This window comes from Sardina pilchardus, chromosome 9, assembly GCF_963854185.1.
Source record: "Sardina pilchardus chromosome 9, fSarPil1.1, whole genome shotgun sequence".
Taxonomy (NCBI): Eukaryota; Metazoa; Chordata; class Actinopteri; order Clupeiformes; family Clupeidae; genus Sardina; species Sardina pilchardus.
This window is the reverse complement of record NC_085002.1, coordinates 30,721,143-30,737,638: the sequence shown is the minus strand read 5'-3', so window position 1 is coordinate 30,737,638 and position 16,496 is coordinate 30,721,143. Positions and strand designations below refer to the sequence as shown.

At 40.1% G+C, this 16,496-nt stretch overlaps 1 protein-coding gene across 1 annotated transcript in view; it reads right to left on the bottom strand.

Moving 5' to 3' along the window:
* Window positions 1-2,764: 2,764 nt before the first annotated feature.
* The window catches only part of ccdc71 (coiled-coil domain containing 71), a 33,235-nt gene continuing 19,503 nt past the window's right edge, over window positions 2,765-16,496 (bottom strand). Inside the window, exon 2 of the mRNA XM_062544706.1 lies at window positions 2,765-5,225. Coding sequence (XP_062400690.1) covers window positions 4,156-5,172 — 1,017 coding nt within the window. The 5' untranslated portion in view covers window positions 5,173-5,225 and the 3' untranslated portion in view covers window positions 2,765-4,155. The remainder of the gene's footprint in view (window positions 5,226-16,496) is intronic.

Sequence of the window (16,496 nt, the reverse complement as noted above, 5' to 3'; positions counted from 1 at the left end):
GTGTTGGAGTGCATGAAGAAGTGTGGGATACATAAAGTTCTGCGGTCAGGTGTGTGTGTGTGTGTGTGTGTGTGTGTGTGCGCGCGCGCATTAGCATTGCATTAAAGGTTTCATGATACCTTTAGACCTATGTAGATACATTCAAGTATTACTTTGAGTCATTACAGTGAGATCATTTTCTTTTTTTAAAGAAAACATGCTAACGTGCTAATCAGTAAATTAAAGGTGACCTATGCAAGTTTTTTAGCTTAATTTACCATAACTGATCAGATGAGTCACTGGAATGGTTATTTGACTTAATCCGGAGTTGGGTTAGGTTTTGGGACACATGTGCTCAACTGAGTGTTGCATGCTAAGCAACATGGTGCTAGGCTTTGAGTCAAGGCCAAGAGAGGATTGAACAGAACAGGTTTGGAAAATTAGCATGGCAATTCATAATAATAGTTATAATTTCCTATCTTTGGGGGATGAGGCTCTCTAAATGCTTAATTAAAACATGCTTTGATCTGTATTCAACCATTAAGGCATTTGCATGTAACTGAAAAACAACACACAGCTGACCAAAAATTGGCATTACTCAAAAATTCTAAATGGGAAGACAAATGATAATGGGTTTGAAATGTGTACTTGATAGAGGACTACATAATTGTAATAATCTGACATTGTTTTCAATGTCAATAACCCTACAGTACAGCCAACATTTTGGATACGGCGGCCATATTGAATTTTTGGCCAAAATTTAACATGCCCCGAGTCTTAGGCCCTTTCCGAAACGTGCCCCTAAACCCTAGCCCTACACACTTCCACTTCGTTTGCGCGTTCACGCGGGAGTCCGCCACATTGAGGATCATCCGAAACGAATTTTGAGTCGAGTGAAGTGCCTAGGGAGAGGGGCTACCACGGCTCCAGGAGCAAGTCAGCATGGATGCTGTCTTGAAACGCAGGTGCAACCGTTCTCAAGTGTTCGTGCAGCTCGTGTATCTCCCTGCCAGTTGTTTTTTGGTCCGTATGACAGCATTTACAGACAAAAGCGTGACTTAAGCTACATTGTAACAAATGTTAAGTTTGATATTCAGTAAAATGTGCAAGATCGTACAGAAGTAGGCTGTAATATTTAAACACATGTGCAGGTTGCATTTACAGCACTTTTATAATTTGATGTTAAATAAAGCATAAAATGCAACTCCTCACTCATAATGAAAGGAGAGAAGAGGGATGTATATCCTAATACACAGGGGTGTCCAGAACATCTTAATTGGCGATTTAATATTGCCTTCGTAATTTCTATGAAAACTAATACGACGTCAATTTCCTTCTCCCTTCAAGCGCATCCGAAATGTAGCGCTGTTTTAACCCCATAGGCCTAACCCTTCAATGCGAGTGTTCTCCGCACCCACGAGTGGACTTGAAAAGGAAGTTCACTCACTAACCGAGTCAAAGTGAGTAGGGACTCCGTTTCGGATAGGGCCTATATTAGTTCCAATAGGGGTTCTGACCAGGAATCCATTGAGAAAACTTTGAGGTCAAGAGTGAATTGAACACAACAGGTTTGGAAAATTAGCATGGCAATTAATAGCAATAATAATAATTTCCTTATTTTTTGTCTGATGTTTTTTTTTTTTGGAGGGGGGGGGGCTCTCTGAATGCTTAATCAAAGCATGTTTTAATCTGTATTCAACGTAAGGCATGTGCATGTAACTGGAAAACAAATCACAATTGATATTTCACAAAAAAATCATCAAAAATGGGCATTATTAAAATAAAAATTGGAAAATTTATTATTATGGGTTTAAAATATGTACTTGAGAGAGGACTACATACTTTTAATAATATCATATTTTTTTCAATGTCAATACATTGACAGTACAGCCAAAATTGATGGAAAAACTGCCATTTTGAGATACGGTGGCCATATTGAATTTTTGGCCAACATTTAACATGCCTCAAGTCTTAATCTGTTCCAATAGGGGTTCTGACCAGGAATCCATTGAGAAAACTTTGACCAAAAACTAGGCCCAAAAGTTCTAGCAAATTACTAGCCTGATAAACCAGCCTAAATGGATTGGATGTCTAATTTAGTCTGGCTCCGATGAATGGATACAACGGAACATTGTTGATGAGCACAACCCGTTGTCTTTCAAACCGTGTCTGTGCCTATAGGCCAACGCTCCCTCAAAACACGCCCCAGAGCCCTCTGCCCCGCCCGCGTTGATTCAAAACACATCTCTGCATTGTGATTGGTTTAGTTGCCATCTGCCAGATTCAGGGCAGTGTTTTCAAAATGTACAGTGGTCCGAGGCCAGACCCAAATGCAGGCAAAACATTTTGCCGTCCAGCAGTTGGCGCTGGTTTTCCAGGCTAGCAAATTACCGGTCTATATCAGGGATCACTTCCATAGTGATCAGGATGATAAAGATTCTTTTAGACATACATTAATGTGCACATTTAACCACACAACTTGCAATGCATTACAGTACCTAACATAGATCAATCTGATTTTTAGGTTGTGGTCATAAGTGGCAATTGTTTTTCCAACCCCAATTATGAGAGCCAACGTAAAGCCAGTTAAAATCATACAGCCTGAAGCATATCTATTCACTAATTAGATATTCCCCCACAAAGCTACCCATCTTTATGACTGATGATGTATTACAATATCTGTGATGTCATAAACTGAGGTTGTCCATAATTGCTCTGCAGCAAGAAATTACTAATTACTTACTTAATAGAATGAACATGTCATCTGCAGTAATTTCCCCATACCAACATTTTCATATGAATTTTAATTAGTCTCTGAACACTTAAAACAAATACAACACTGACAAGTTCATCATAATGTTCTCACAGACTCAACTATGAGACTGTGTGGGAGATGAGCAGAAACGATCAATAGGGAAGAATTAAGATTCTTTTTCAGAAATGTACTATTCAATAATACACTGTTAAAGAGCTTTGAGCAAATTTAATGTTTCACCAGTGTCAAATGTTCATACATGTCCTTCCTAGAAATAAATAGCTACAGAAAATAACTAAAACGAGTTCATCCCTGGCAAAAAAAGGTCTGAACCATTCTGTGGTGTTTGCGTACGTAGACATACACTGCCAATTAAAAACTCATAACAAGTGTTCGTCTTCAGCCACAGAAAAGCAAATACAAGATCGTATAAGCCAAATTAACTGAGCATGAATGTTTTTGTCTCCACAAGTTCCCGAATGTGTCTTATAGTAATTCCAAGTAATTTATTGGTGAAAATGCTTTTTGTAGACATGCCATTTTCAACAAAGGGTTTCCTTTTCCTTGCAGAAGACCCTAGACTCCTCCTATTCTAAACTGTGTATATACATAAGTTAAGCAGATGTTCAAATTATTCAGCAATGATGCTGCCATTTAACTCTACTACAATCTTTAAATGCATCATAGACCAAATAACCAATGAAAGAAACTGAATTATTAACAATTAAGAGCATGTTGGCACAAAAAAAAGAAAAATCACATTTAATTTGTTGTTGTAAGCTGTAAGAGGACAGTCGTCACACTTTGCATCTACATGATTATAGACACAAACAAGATCACATCTGTGGGAGACAAAGGGTGGTGTCAACTGAAACAGACCAAAAACAACAAAAAAACAGGCCTCTTTTCTAACTCTATAATGCAGATGAAAATTTAGGCTTAAAAAAATAAAGTTTTTCCAAATCAAAACTGTAAGGCAGTTAAAGATGAGCTAAAATCAACTTAATATGAAAGTGCTTCCAATCAACAAACCAATAGGAAGATTATGTATAAATAGCCAAATATCATACAAAATGGAGTGGCCTACAGGGCAATTGAGTGGCATAGAACAGCTAAGAAGAACTCCCTTTGACACAAAAGAAACAAAAGTATATCACTTTTTGTCAGTAGTACACACCAAACCCTCTCAAACCTTATTGACTTCATATTAACAGTCATCCATTTTTACAAGGGAATGAGGGAATCAAGGATGCTCTGCACACTGCCTGGCAAAAAATCTTCAATCCCTCCTTGAATTCTTATCAGCAGTAGAGCTCACCAGAGTACATGCCTTTTCTTTGCAATGTCACTTTATAATGTATTTTCACAATGATGGCCATGAGCACAGCCAAGAAAACAAAATAGATGCTATAGTTACTGTTCTATACAGGATGGACAATGAGCGGTTGAATCTGTATAACTGGTGACAAATTAACTTGAAAAATTTGTTGTGCCTTCCTCCTGACCTCTTCATCTGTGAATGAGTCATCCACTTTGATAACTTTCCAGAGGAGACTATTATCAGTCTGCCCAAGTTCACAATTGTTTGTCAACAAAGAGTGGGACCCAGGCACACACTCATGACATCCGATGATCTTCACAGACTTCTTGGTCCTCCAATCTAGGTCATTACTGACCGTTTTGCAATTATGGTTTTCTTTCAAATGAATGCCATTCTGAACAATGAAGGGAGCAGAATCTCCAATGAGAGTCATGTCAGTCCTCATAGGTCGGGATTGCACATGTCTGTTGTTCAAAGCTACAACTGTTGTGGGTTGGCCTGTTGTCCTCAAAGGCTGACAAGGAATGCCTGACAAACTAGGGGGACAAATAGTAGATCGAGCCATTGTGTAAGTGTCCAGGTGGATCTGCAGTCTGGCAGTGGGGCCTCCTGACAACCCCTGTATATTTGTCAGCTTTAGGCATTGAGTCTGAGAAGGTATTCCCATCCGAAGATGTTCTCTGCAGTTCACTGTGTGCTTAAGAGCATCGACTGAAAGGTTTGTTAGCAAGATCTTGGGTTGGTTTTTCAGAATGACCTTGGCCGCTGAGCTTAGCAGCGCATAGTTTACTTCTTTCTTTTTTACTAGAGGTTTGCGGCCTCTCTTTTTAGACGGCTTTGACATCTTGCACTGAGCTCTAGCAATAGCTTCTGATGTGAGAGGCTCTGTCGTGCAGGATCTGTACCCATACACATCCTTGCTTTTCAGAACTGTGGGTTTGTGACCTTCCTCACGGAGTTCCTGCAGAAAAGACACCATCTGTTGCTCAGTGTCAGACATATCCTTTGATATAGGGTTAAACACTCGCAATGCTTCTATAAGGGCAGTCTGTCCCGCTGAGGCAAACCTGGCCCAGGACAAAACTGCCCGTTCAGCAGTTTGTTCTTCATGACTCATGGCATATACCCACAGAGGAAATCCTAGCTTGAAGGTTCCCTGCAGAAATGAACCTGTGAAAAGAATGTTAAACACCTTTAGAAAGTTTACATATTTCAAGCAGACATACAACAGCTATATGTAAGTTTGAAATCCTTCAGACTATGGTTTCAGCAAAACATTTGGAGCTAAATATGAGGACAGGGTTCAACAATAACTCAAGAACAAGATCCCTAGAATAACACCCCCCCCCCCCCCCCCCCCCAAAAAAAGCATGTATTCGTGCTGCACGGTGCACCAATACTACAAAAGTATTGCTATACCCTGAAATTAAAAACGTTACAATACCTTATTTTATTAGTAGCAATATGTTTATGATAGGGCTGTCAATCGATTAAAAATGTTAATCTAATTAATTACATACTCTGTGATTAATTAATCTAAATTAATCGCATATAAAATGTAATCGCAAAATCGCAATGTCAACACTATTTCTTTGCAGTAATGTGGTACTTAAGAGTTGACGAACTCCGGTGATATGCAAATTCTGTGCTGCAGACATTGCAGAGGATTGTTTTAATCAACACTTTATTTTTAACACCGTCAGGCCGTTTTTTTAAAAGTAAATGTTCCAATCAATTAAAAAATTCCAGGCAGCACATTCTCGTCTCCCCATTTTACGGTCTAATGGTTACTGACTAGAATGGCTCCGGGTCAAAGGTCATCGATTAATCTGCGTTAATTTTTTTAATCAGTTATTTTATCTCAAATTAATTAATCTAAATTAATCAGTTATTTTGACAGCCCTAGTTTATGAATGACTGTTGTTTTGCAGTAAGATACGTGGCAGTGTTTACATCCAGAGAGAGCTCCTAGCTAAAATTAGCTCACATTCCTGTAGTGCTGCTCACCAAAATGATAGAAATGAACATTGCAAGACACTTTTCTCTTCTATGATTCCAGAAAGATTTTCTTTGAAGTTAATATTAGGCTGCAGCCAGTCACAAAAAATGGACATCAACCGACCAAAATCGAAACCCCTCATGCTACTCAGAAATAACTAGGGTTGGGTATCGTTTGGGTTTTATCCGATACCGGTGCCAAATCGATACTTTTAAAACGGTGCCGGTGCCAAAACGGTGCCTGAACCGGTACTTTTTTTCTTTTTTTTTTACAATGAAATGGTCTAGCATGAATAGGCTATATGCACGGCTGTTCAAGTACATCATTTGTTTCCAGCATTAGCTGTGTTGTATCTGCATCTTATCTTATATTTAGCTCCTTATATGTTCACTCCAACAAGATATGGTGACCCCGTAACCCCATTATAAAAATGTTGTTATAATTAATTATAAATTAATTACATTATATAATTAATAAATTGTTATACTCAATTTACTATCAATATCTCATTGCTTCTATGCATAATATATCTAAATGTTAAAACAGCTTGCAATGGGTGCACAGTGCACACACAATGGTAAGCTCTGCTTTCATGTTCATCCAATATAGGCCTAGGTGGCTTGCTTTAAGGTAGGCTAAGTTAAAATGGCTTGCCATAGAACTGCCAGGTCAAACGCATTTCTAAGTAACGTTGAGGGACTTTCAAGTTCGTTCAGTGTGTTCCCAAATGCTTCTCGAAATATGTCTTCCCTCATAACACGGAATAGTTTTAAACATGTTACATGTGCTGATGTTGAAGTGTTTTGATACCCAGCACAGGGATTAAAAAAAAAGAGCAACTATAGTAGCCAATGCGCTAACATTGGCTACCCCTGTATGAGCAGCTTAATTAGCGATACCTACGCCGGAGATGGTTAGCCTGTTTGACAGCTCAGGGATATCAACGCAGAGGTATGTTTGTAACCTGCATATTTATGGTTTTGCAAGCTAACATTTAGCGTGATCTTCATATTCATTGTGATACTAGCCTACATTGGCCTCATGCATATGAAAAAATAATGTAGCCTAATGTAATTATGTTGTAAAAGGAACACACGTGAAACAACGTTTTCACATTACAGTTTGCTGATAACATTTCAAATGGATCCCAGTTAGCTCATTAGCAAGGTTATTGAGTAAAGTAGGCTATACTGTTGTGTAGTGTACTGTTGTGAGCTCGTGTAGCCTTTTGTGTACTGCGAGATTTTGACAAGAGCTACCTGACATGGGCTCACGTGAGCTCTCAAACACTGTCCACTAATCTACGGTAGTGTTGCATCCCTCTGCTTTAAGCATCTAGTGTTTATGTTGGCTAGCTGTATCTGGATGTGGTGCTATCAGAGCAAGAAGTTAGATATGGCGCATCGCATGACGTGCAGTGATGCATCGTATTTAAAAAAAAAAAAAAAAAAAAAGCGCCATTTAACTCATTGGCTGCCAGCGATTGTCAGTGCAGAGCGCTCCATACTGCCAGACGTTTTACAGCATTTTGACTGTTTTTCCAAGATCCACCGAACAGTGAGCTTTATGACTATGTAAACACCGAAGGTACCAAATGAAAGAGTAGACTCTCTTCTTTCACCAGGAAAAAACGGCTTGTTTCTATCGTTTTCCGTTCTTTAGTAAACGTCAGTAGAACATGGGTTAGTTTTGCTAAAAACACCTGTTTTTGACCAAAACATGGAGAAAACGATCGTTTTGTGAAAATCAACTTTTTAACATCAGCGTTTCAGTAGTATGTCAACCACGATTGCACTGTTATCTCGTCAGTCTCGTCAAGGTTGGTAGGGACTCTGATGGTCGCTAAAGACTCTGAACAGGATGCTAGACTTAGCAAGCTAGCACTAGCAAGGTTGTTGTTAGTCTATATCGCAATATCCAATGTAAATGGATCATACCGTTCACGTGTTTTCCATCTTTGATGTAAGAAGTAAGCATATTTATTCCCTGCATCGCGTGCAAACTAGATCCACTGTGGTCGATCTTCAGTGTGTTTGCTAGTTGTCTCTACATGACTTGTTCACTCTAGGCAGATACTAATGATCCAAATGGCACTGTTGCCATCTAGAGGTTCGGATCACTAGTGCAGTCTGTTTACAAGCCTGAAACTCTGCCAGATCGTTCCCAAGCCCACCCAGGAGCCCTCCCCATTGAAAACGGCAATTGACGTCTATAGACGTATGTGTCTAAATTGACGTTTAAAGACGTCAATGGCAGTTAATGAGTTAAATGAAGCACCGAAATGAGGCACCGAAATTCACGTTGTCATTCGGTATGGTTACTACCGTTTGCGTCGGCACCGGTTCCATACTAGACCCGTGTTTCGGTACCCAACCCTAGAAATAACTGGTGTGTAAGTATTTTGCCGTTCATTCACGTCAATTAACACGAACTTAGCCTACTTAACTTAACAAGTGAAAAGATGATCTTACGGTCCAAAATTAGCCTACTTTAGAGCTTAAAATGCACATTGATAAATACATATTCCATGAACACTAACCTTGAGTCTCTTCTGAGTGTGCTGAAACAATCAAATTGTATCAAATAATTCAATCAAATAATAGCACTGAAAGAGCCTAATAATGCAAGCTTGTGTTATTTTGTGCGATTGCAGTGCCATCGGCATGTTTACTTTCATTTCAGTGACCAAATTTCCTCTGCCATGGCTTCTCAAGCACATTAGTGAATCATACATAGGCCTGTCGTGATATTCAATAAATCAATTAATCACACAATAAAAAAAAAGAGCTCTAACTTCTATTTGCATGCTTGATTGTTTTTCCCGCCTCTCTCTCATCTCTCTCTCCACCAAAAAGACTGGATAACCACTCTGGTGCATCGGCGACCCCTCTCGGTTCCTTAGCGCAGCCTAACGAGGAGTGAACCCTCCTGTCAGTCACTTGTCAGCCACATGGTCTCTGTGTGGGGAGGCGGGACTCCCTGCGAACCACAGAGTGCAGCAAAAGAGCCGAGTGAGGAATATAGCCAGAAATAACTCGATTTAGGTTACTTGTCTTCGCAATAAGCAGCACACGCTCAATATATGAGTAGGGGTCACACTGGACAGCACTCGGCTAATTTGCCCGTCTTTTTCGCGGCTCGGTCCGAGGTTTCATATTGGGAGGTCTATTTTTTCTATCTTTCAATAACATGACGGACAATTTATTTTCTTACATTCATTTTATTAACAGGCTGGACTAGGCTATGGCGATTAGCCTAAGCACACTGAAGAGGTTTTCTGTTGTAGCTTGCTTATCACATTTTATTTTTAGTCGTTGACATGTATGGGGGTAAAATTAATGATAATGCCCAGTTCAGAAAATCATGCTTAGGCTACATTGTTCACCATCTAAAAAAGACGCGCAGTCAGCTCTCCGCTGAGAGCTCAAGAAGTAGTCGAAACAGCCAGCAGTTCCGTTTAAAATGTCGTAAGCTAATTGTCAGCTGTAATGAAATGTGTTCGTAATCAACGTTATACGTCATAAACGTAGTATGCCTATGAAAAGGCTTTGCAGTAGGATTATCTGATGACCAACTTATTACTTCAATTTGTGTATGTGACGCGCCGATGCTGGGTTCGTGCCGTTTTGCGCAAGTTTCAAATGTTTATGACTGCGTAATTTATCAGTTATGATGACATTTAGTTCCGTGCATAAGGCTTAGCAACTGTCACTCTACACGCCCCCTGTTGAATGTCACATTTTAATTTGTTCACTGGTCCTGCCTCCTGGCCCTCAAATCCCACCTCATGGAACAGACACAACACAGTCTTAGCTGAGAATGAGAGTCCATTGTATTTATTGTTTTTGGTTGTTTTGTTCACTTATTGTGGATATTTAAAAATGTCTTCCCATTCCAGTTCCATTTTCTTTAGAAATACAAGTTAGTGATCTTTGAAAAGGTGTACTGCATTATTATGCCATTATCATTAAATTAGATTTAAAAAAAAAAGTCTCAGAGCGGCAATTATATCGTTTATCGCAATAATTTCTGGGACAATTTATCGTCCAGCAAAATTTGTTATCGTGACAGGCCTAATCATACACACAGATTTCTGACATGGGCCTCTTTGAAACATTGACTTAAAGAGGCAGTCAACAAAACAGATAGTTAAAAATCAGAACTGTACATCAAGCCAGTATACAGCCCAAGAGAGGTGGACAAACTGATAACAATGTATTAGGGCTGTGTATCTTGGCAAGAATCTGGCGATATAACACAAATCACGATACAGGGGTAACGATTGAATATATTTCAATACTGTGCATGAGGAAATATGTTGTCATTGTGATGCACCAATAGATTGACTGATGACCAGAATCAGCCGATTTTCACAAGATCGGCCACGACAAGTTTGAAGCAGCTAGCAAAGACCAACACTCTGGATGTGCAAAGAAAGTGCTAAGTTTTTATAGGCAGAAGACGCTATGCTTTGCCATATTGCGCATAATTTACCAAGCTGTCACTTCATTAGGCTACATAACAGTGCTCATCACCGCCTGTGCGTGCCCACAGCTGAACCACAAGCACAGCTGAACAGAGATAACCGATTGCGACATTAAAAAGAATGAAAGTTTAGCCATAGGCTACATGATAATAAAATGTCAACAAGTAGTGACATACAGTAGCCTAAGCCTAGTAGTTCTACTCCACTTAAAGGAACACTTCACCATTTTTTCATATTAAACTACGTTATTCCCCTAATTAAGATGAGTTGATACATACCTCTCACGTTTCAATGCGTGCACTCACTGTCTCTGGCACGTGGCGCAACTTTGATAGCAGTTAGCTAGCCCAATGCATTCATTAGGATCCAAACAGAGATGAAGTTTGAAGCGACCGAACGCCTCCATGTTTTCCCTATTAAAATACAGTTACAGTAGTCACACGACCAAGTATGGTGAGACAAAATAAAACGTGGTGCATTTGTAAGCAGGTAAGAGGGATAACTACATTGTGCGGCGCAGTAATATCCTGACTCTTGCACTTTCAGTTTCATTTTGGAGTGAGGATATTACTGCGCAGTCTAAGTGCTCCCAATGTTATTCCACCACACAATATAGTTATCCCTTTTGCCTGCTTAGAAATGCACCACGTTTTATTTTGTCTCACCATACTTGGTCGTGACTCGTGTGACTACTCGTGTAACTTCATTTTAATAGGGAAAACATGGAGGTGTTTGGTCGCTTCTAACTTCATCTCTGTTTGGATGAACTCTAATGAATTCATTGGGCTATAGCTAAATGCTATCAAAGTTGCGCTGCGCGCCAGAGCCAGTGAGTGCAAGCATTGACACGTGAGAGGTATGTATCAACTCGTCTTACTTAAGGGAATAACATAGTTAATATGAACAAATGGTGAAGTGTTCCTTTAAAAAAGAAAACAAATTAAAAAAAAACCCACTCAAACAATTTACTGCACGTAGACTAGGGCTATGCCTTAATACCCTAGTCTAGCAGATTCAGAAGTGGATGTTGTGAAAGTGAACATACGATAGCCTATTAGATATGGGGTGCCTTTCGTAAAATAATTTGCATATTGTTTTATCCAGTACACACGTATACAAAAAAGCACTACAATTTGAAACTATCTGTTAGAAAAATTGGTGTAAAAATGACAATATCTTTTTCTAGGATATAGCCCAGCTAGCAATTACACGCGGGCCGCTTCCGTAAAACCTCCGGCGCTGTCGGCTGAGTTGCGGCATCGGCGCCCTTCTAGAAATTAGGAGCGGGCCGCTTCCATAAAACCTGCAGCGCTGTCAGCTGAGACGCATCCTCGGCTGAGTCGTGGCAACCACAATTGGGCCAGATCATTTTGCCACCTGCAGGGTGCTGCGCGACAGCTGTTAACTGGGCGCTCGGCTCAGACCCTTTTTACCAGTATGAAGCCGATTTCAACGGCTAATGCGGCAATCGTCAAGCACGCAGCAGTTCAAATCACTGGAGTGTGCAACTTTGGATGAGAGAAGACGCCTGACTTCTGCTGATTCTGCGAAATTACGGTGAATTTGAGGTAAGTCTTGTTTAACATTTCCTAAAAAGCATCAACAATTGAGTTCCCTTAACATTTTACATGAACTCTACATTCGAGTTATTACTAATGAAATGTTGACAAACTTTGTTCGCGAAGTTCCTTCGTCCTATCCCTCCAGATGAAACGAAAAGAATCTTTCTTCATTCAGAAATGTAATTCAATTAACAATCATTATTTAAGTCAAGACAACAACCGGAAATTCTTTATCAAGCCTGATTAAGTAGCCTATAGTGCAAGGTGGGGATCAATAAGGTGTAACGATAGCTATAGCTCAAAGGTAAACATTGGCTAAGGGGCTAAAACTAGTGTTAGCTCATGGTTTCTTTTGCAGTTTGGATGCAATTTATGGGTAGGCTAGGCCTATTATTTACGAGCTCAGTCTTCGACTTGTGGAAGAAAATAATTTGGAACAAAATCTTGGGCTATTTCATTTTTATTCTGTAAACTGGTATGTCTCGTGTCTCTTTCCCATACTTTAGTACTGGTCCAGTAGGCTAGCATATTACGGTTACGAGACGTGCTACACTGAGTCGACTGACATGCTGCCTTCTTCTTGTGTTTTTTTCTCAGGTGCAGTCCGCCGGAATTCCCTGACAAAAGACTCCACAGAAAAGCTCTTCATCACACAGGTGGATACAGCTGACCTCCGACAGAGATGGTGAAGCCAGAGCAAACCGGTAGACATCGTAGATAAGTTTCAAACTCAAATGCAGTGGACTAAAGTTAAATGTTTATTTGAAACCCTTGTTGGTTTTACATGAATGCTGTGATGTCTGGTCGAATAAAAATGCTTTAAACTTGAAAACTGCCTATGATTTATATGCAGATTAGGCCGATATCTTAAAGAACTGCTTAGCAATTCTAGTATTGACTTGACACGAATGGAAATCAATAAAACCCAGGCAATGAACTGGACGGGGGCTTTATATCGGGGTTCCACAATAGGGCCGCATTACAACCGAGCGCTCGGAGAGCAATCGGACCTAGATTCATGCCGAGGATTGGCCGAGTGTTTTCGCCTTAATCGGGCCGCGTTACAGCCGAGCGCTCGGCGAGCAATCGGACCTAGATTCACGCCCAAGGATTGGCCGAGTGTTTTCGTTTTTAATCGGGCCGCGTTCGGCCCGCACAACTTTTGCTAGCTGGGAGGGATTTAAACGGTTAGTCGACTGCCGATTAATTGTTGTTAAGAATTTATTCGACCAAATTAAATGAATTATCGGTTAATTGAACATTGCAATCCAAGACCGTTTTCCACAGGACATACAAACATGTCACGAGATTCTCACGGGAAGCGAGAGACCGACACAAACTTGAGGTGGCAAAAAACTAACAAATATGAGGCAGTCAAAACAGAATGGAGTATGGGAGCATTTCAAATTAATTAATGATGACAAAGACGGCCAATGCAAACTCTACAGTACTATGTTTCAGTCCAACAGCTCTACGAGTTTGAGATACCACCTACATAAGTTGCATGTAGCCATGCAGAGAGGAAGTCTGTCGCCTTCACAACCTGGCCTACAATCGCTGCTGTGGTGGGAAGGCGAGTAAGTAAGTTTGCCCCTCTCCGCTTTCTCCAGTAATGAACACACTGCCTCTCCTCTATATGTGCATTTAAAGGGATATTCCGCCATTTTTGGAAATACGCTCATTTTCCACCTCCCCTCGAGCAAAACAATCGATATTTACCTTGTTCCCGTTCATCCAGCCATTCTGTGAGTCTGGCGATACAACTTTTAGCTTCAGCCTAGCATAGATCATTGAATCGGATTAGACCATTAGCTTCTCGCCTGCTAGCTTCATGTTTAAAAGTGACTAAGATTTCTGGTAATTTTCCCATTTAAAACGTGTCTCCTCTCAAGTTAAAAAGTGCAGTAAGACCAACTGAAAATGAAACCTGCCGTTTTTCTAGGCTGATTTGACATGGAACTACACTTTCATCTGGCGTAATAATCAAGGCAACTTGCAGACTACTGGCACTACTACTGCTTGTTGTCTATGGGGACTATTTTCAGGTGCTGCGTACGATATTACTGCGCCTATGGTACGTTTGCAAGTTGCCTTGATTATTACGCCAGATGAGAGTGTAGTTCCATGTCAAATCAGCCTAGAAAAACGCCAGGTTTCATTTTCAGTTGGTCTTATTGCACTTTCTAACTTGAGAGGAGACACATTTTAAATGGGAAAATTACCAGAAATCTTTGTCACTTTTAAACATGAAGCTAGCAGGCGAGAAGCTAATGGTCTAATCCGATTCAATGATCTATGCTAGGCTGAAGCTAAAAGTTGTATCGCCAGACTCACAGAATGGCTGGATGAACGGGAACAAGGTAAATATCGATTGTTTTGCTCGAGGGAAGGTGGAAAATGAGCGTATTTCCAAAAATGGCGGAATATCCCTTTAACAAAACATTAACGATTGTTGCCACTAGGGTTGGGTATCGTTTGGGTTTTATTGGTTTTACCGGTGCTAAATCGATACTTTTAAAACGCTACCGGTGCCAAAACGTTACCTGAACCGGTACTTTGCCTATTGCTTTTTAATTATTATTATTTTATTGTTTTTAATATTATTTTTTTTATTATTATTTCATTGATGAGACAAATTTGAATACTACAAAACTGTTATAGTCAATTTACTATGAATATCTCATTGCCTCTATGCATAATACATTTAAATATTAAAACAGCTTGCCAACAGCTTGCACACACAATGGCTTGCTACAGAGTATGTTAAAATGGCTGGCCATGGAACTGCAGTGCCAGCAGGTCATGAACAATGGCATTGTAACCTAATCTAACGTTAAGCTTTCAAGTTCATCCAGTGTCCAAATGCTTCAAGAAATGTGATGTCTTCCCTCATAACACACAATAGTTTTAAACATGTTACATATGCCGAAGTTGAAGTGTTTCGATTCCCAGTGCTAGTAGGCATTTTAACCGCATGTACTAGTCAATGCGCCAACGCTACCCCTTTATGAGCAGCTTAATTAGCGATAACATACGGAGATGGTTAGCCTCTTTAGGCCTATTCGGACGGGATTAGTTCTATGGGGTGACATCAGGTAAAGTAATAATTACCAGGGAATTTAGTCCCGTCCGGACGCGCCATGTCAGTTAACATAACGGAGTATGTCGGTGAAATTTATCTAATATTTAGTCACATCCTGATTTAAAAACAATTCCACCATAGTCTGAATGAAAACAAAACATGCTGTGCAGCTTCTAATAGGATGTTAGCTAGATTGTCTAATGGCTTGATGTTGTTAGCAATTTCAAACTACTGACATAACATAAAGCTAACGTTCGCTAGTTTAACCAATGTGTGTAGTATTTTCAATCTGAAAATGCCGCATGCAACTGACGCAAAGTATCACGTGCACGGGGACGAAGATGTGACGGCAGAACGTAAAAGTAGTTACTCCTCCCATGTTAAAGAAAATTACAGAGATTTTTAGTTCGGTCCGAATTGTACATTTACATTACAGAGGTGTGATAAACCTGCATTACTCTACATCCCCCTGTAAAATAAGTCCCGTCCGAATAGGCCTTCTGACTAGGGTTGTGCCGATGATCGTGATGGTTGACAGACACTTTTCCTTTCTGGGAGATCTCGTTATCGTTTTGGACTGTCGGATTCTTATGCTTATTGTTTGGACTTGCGGACACTGAACTTTGGGGGGTGGTTGTTAGTGCTTGACGAAGCTTTGTGTTAATAAGCAGTGTCGGGCCTTCAGCTCACCGCGTGATGCAGTTGCGCGCTAGGTGGCCACAAACTCATTAACTGTTTACGACACAATACAGTGTGGTATTTGTGTTTTTCATTTGTTAGATGAATGCATGTTTACAAACAGGCCTTCTGTCCGTTAACTTAAGGCCTTCTTTTGTATACATCCGCCCAACCTTAGGCTTATATTATGTGCGTAGTGGCAGTAGGCTATACTCTTGATAAGAGACAAATTGTTACAGTACAACCTAAACTGACTTCCCCAATGCTTCCCTGCAGCACATTTAATTTTAAAAGCATATAATATAGGATGAACAAAGTCTATGGACTGTTAGGCTATATTTCGCAAGTGATGTAGGCTACATTTAAAAATTGACAGCCGTATAAAACTAAGGCCAAAACTTATTCATCGTAGCCTAGGCTACTGTATTCACCCACAATAGGCTATCCACTTTTTCGAAAATAATGAAAGAAGGCAGTAGACTAAAGATATGGACTGCGAGAGTAGTATGGCAGCTTTCAGACACTCAAGGTGAGGAAGTGCTCCATATCAGTGTGCTGCATTATTGTGACAGGCTTCCTTTCAGGAAACATTCTCCAACACTCTGTGAAAGACCTCCGATGCGCACTGATAGCT